The 2,822-nt window shown below is 39.5% G+C and overlaps 1 protein-coding gene across 1 annotated transcript; it reads left to right on the forward strand.

Moving 5' to 3' along the window:
- Positions 1–406: 406 nt before the first annotated feature.
- On the forward strand, positions 407–1,808 carry LOC104951253 (ribonuclease H1-like; the record flags this gene model as incomplete). The annotated part of the gene is made up of 2 exons (XM_010777890.1): positions 407–603; positions 1,570–1,808. Coding segments are annotated over 2 exons (296 nt in total), but the record flags the coding sequence as incomplete, so codon positions are not given.
- Between the last annotated feature and the right edge of the window lie 1,014 nt (positions 1,809–2,822).

Here is a 2,822-nt window from a genome sequence, read left to right on the forward strand (position 1 = left end):
AGTGTCGTGGAGAGTCCCCATTGATCAACTGTCACAGAAAACAGTAAATGTGGTATTAGCTTTAGCCAACATTGCTAATTTCCAGCTGTTCCAATAAACAACACACGTTACTACATACATGTCACATATAGCACAGCACTATCACACAACAGAAACGATCACAACACACACGCCACTTCCAACACAGACTAGTGTGTGCAGGTTCTCAGTGATCCATGTTTTTAAGTGAGCTGTAAAGGTGCTACAGTCACAGCAACAAATCCATGCTTTCTGAACATGAATCCTACCACTTTAAACTTCACCACAGTAGGTGTGTGTGTGTGTGTGTGTGTGTGTGTGTGTGTGTGTGTGTGTGTGTGTGTTTGATGTTTGGTGTGTGTGTTTGATGTCTGGTGTGTGTGTGTGTGTTTGACGTCTGGTGTGTGTTTGACGTCTGGTGTGTGTGTGTTTGACGTCTGGTGTGTGTGTTCTGCTGCAGGTGTGACCAGCTGGGTGAAGACCTGGAAGGTGAACGGCTGGAGGCTGAAGTCTGGAGGTCCGATCACAAACAAAGACGACTTCATGAAGCTGGACAAACTGAACGCAGAGGTGGAGGTGGTCTGGGTAAATATCCGTAAATAATGAAAGTCATATATTCCAGAAACACTGAAGAGCCAAAGCTAAGGAGTTGATATTGTTGGATAAAATGAAAAGTCACCCCATTTCTAACTTTTACTTTCTTAAATGGATGATTTAGAGAGGTTTCATTTCTCCTCCACCAAAGCAGCAACGTACAAAAACGTTGTTGTGTGACTCTGCCTTCATTTAGTGAAAAACAATATGTATTATAGAAAAGCTAAGTTTTCTTCTTGTTTCTCATATTTTTAGCTTAACGTGAAGACAGTGAACATGAGGATCAATTACAAATTAATATAACACCAATCAGTAGGTTTAAACAGACTGGCACTGTAAAGGGGAGATGTTACTTTATGTTTCCATGACAACATGTTGTTGTTTTTTATAAATGTTAGCCTGTAAAGTACCCTTCCAAAACTGTGAGGGCTTTCAAATGTATTATTCTGTCATTTCAAATGCAAAATATAGTCAATGTAACGTGATAAGCACGGATAAAAGCATGGCATATTAATATATAAGGCTGAAGACAGCTTTTTCTGACTCTCATGTATGAAAGGTCGTGTTAATTAACATTATTAGTGATTATTTGTACGTCCTTTTCACTTATCGTCTCAGCTCTCTGTGGTTTTAAAACTTACAAAGGCTTCACAATTATTGAATTATTGATGGAGGTTACGTTGGATGAAAGGTGTTTATGACTTAAAATAATTTACGTGACAAGAGTGTGACGTTGCCCATGTGAGGATAACAAAAAGGTACCATAACCATCACATTTTGACCTTAGGGAATTATATTTGTCATTTTAATTGGAGCTTTCTGGAGAATCTGAGTTTATTTGGAACACTATCTTAAAAGTCAAAAATCAGTCCGAACAAGCAGCTCGAGCTGAGGTAATCACATCAAAAGCCTTTTCAGGTCAGAAAACAAATGTATTTGTTCCTCTTCTTCCTCCAGTTGCATGTCCCGGGTCACTCGGGCTTCAGAGGGAACGAGGAGGCGGACAGGCTGTCGAGGGAAGGAGCTCTGAAGCCTCTCCCCAAGAAGCAGCAGTAGCTCGGAGAAAGATACTTTTACTGAGAAGAGATTTGCTGCAGGACAGTTTGGTCTGTTTCTCTACAGGAGAGGACGATTTCCTGTTAAATGTTAATTTTAATTATTTGTTTTTGCTCTAAATAAAGCTTATTCCACATCTGGATGTTTATTTTCAGAAACAGGTTTATTGCCAGGTAGGTTCACACGTACGAGGAATTTGACTTGATGTCATGGTGGAGACATACAAAATAAAACAAGAAATCTAATATAAAACAAAAAAATAAAATACAGTTATGTAGCAATAAAATAAATCAGTAATTGACATGGAAACACAATGCAATGAATGAATTATAGGATATGAAATATGTGCAGTAATCAGTGTGAACATTGTGTGGATTAATGTAATGCATATAGAGACTACGTTGTGTCTGAGGTAAGTGTCAGTGGGGGGCCGGGCCTGGTTTAAGAGGCCGGTAGCGGAGGGGAAGAGACTGTTCAGGTGGAGAGAGGTTTTAGTCCTGATGGAGCCTCCTGCCAGAGGGGAGGGGGGTGGACAGTTTGTGGGAGGGGTGGGCCACTGTCTTCCCAGCCCGTGATGCAGCATGACATTAAAGTATGAGGTTTCTTCTGAGGATTGTTGCTTTGTTAATTTTTTAGGAAAGTTTAGGAACGTTTTATTCAAACAGGAACAAAAGACAGTTTTCTCCACCATATCTGTCAACTTCTCCTCTCCTGTGATTTTTAACGTGAAACCACTTTATTCAAAGTTTTTAACACTTTTAATCCGTGTTTCTCTCGCACACTGTTTTGCTGCTGCTAATGTTTGCTCAGCTTGTTTGTCTGATAACTAAAACCCTTCATCCAGTTAGAATATAGAAATAAAAAGCACCTATATTTAATCGAGTATGGTAAAGATGTGGCTTAAAACCAGGTAAAAAGTCAATTTATGCGAAAAAATATATAAGCAGACCAGAGGCCAGTTCAACAAACCCTGGATATCTTGGAGTTATCTGCTTTAACTAATCCTGGGTTGATTTATCGAGTTTATAACCAGTTCAAACTGTATTTCCTTAATCCTGACCTATGGTATCACTTCATAACTTTAAACTCCCCACACTGCTCTGATTGGTCGGCAGAGATGGCAAAAGTACACACATCCTTTACTCAAGTAGAAG

Source organism: Notothenia coriiceps, unplaced genomic scaffold (genome assembly GCF_000735185.1).
Source record: "Notothenia coriiceps isolate Sejong01 unplaced genomic scaffold, NC01 NC01_scaffold00018805, whole genome shotgun sequence".
NCBI lineage: Eukaryota > Metazoa > Chordata > Actinopteri > Perciformes > Nototheniidae > Notothenia > Notothenia coriiceps.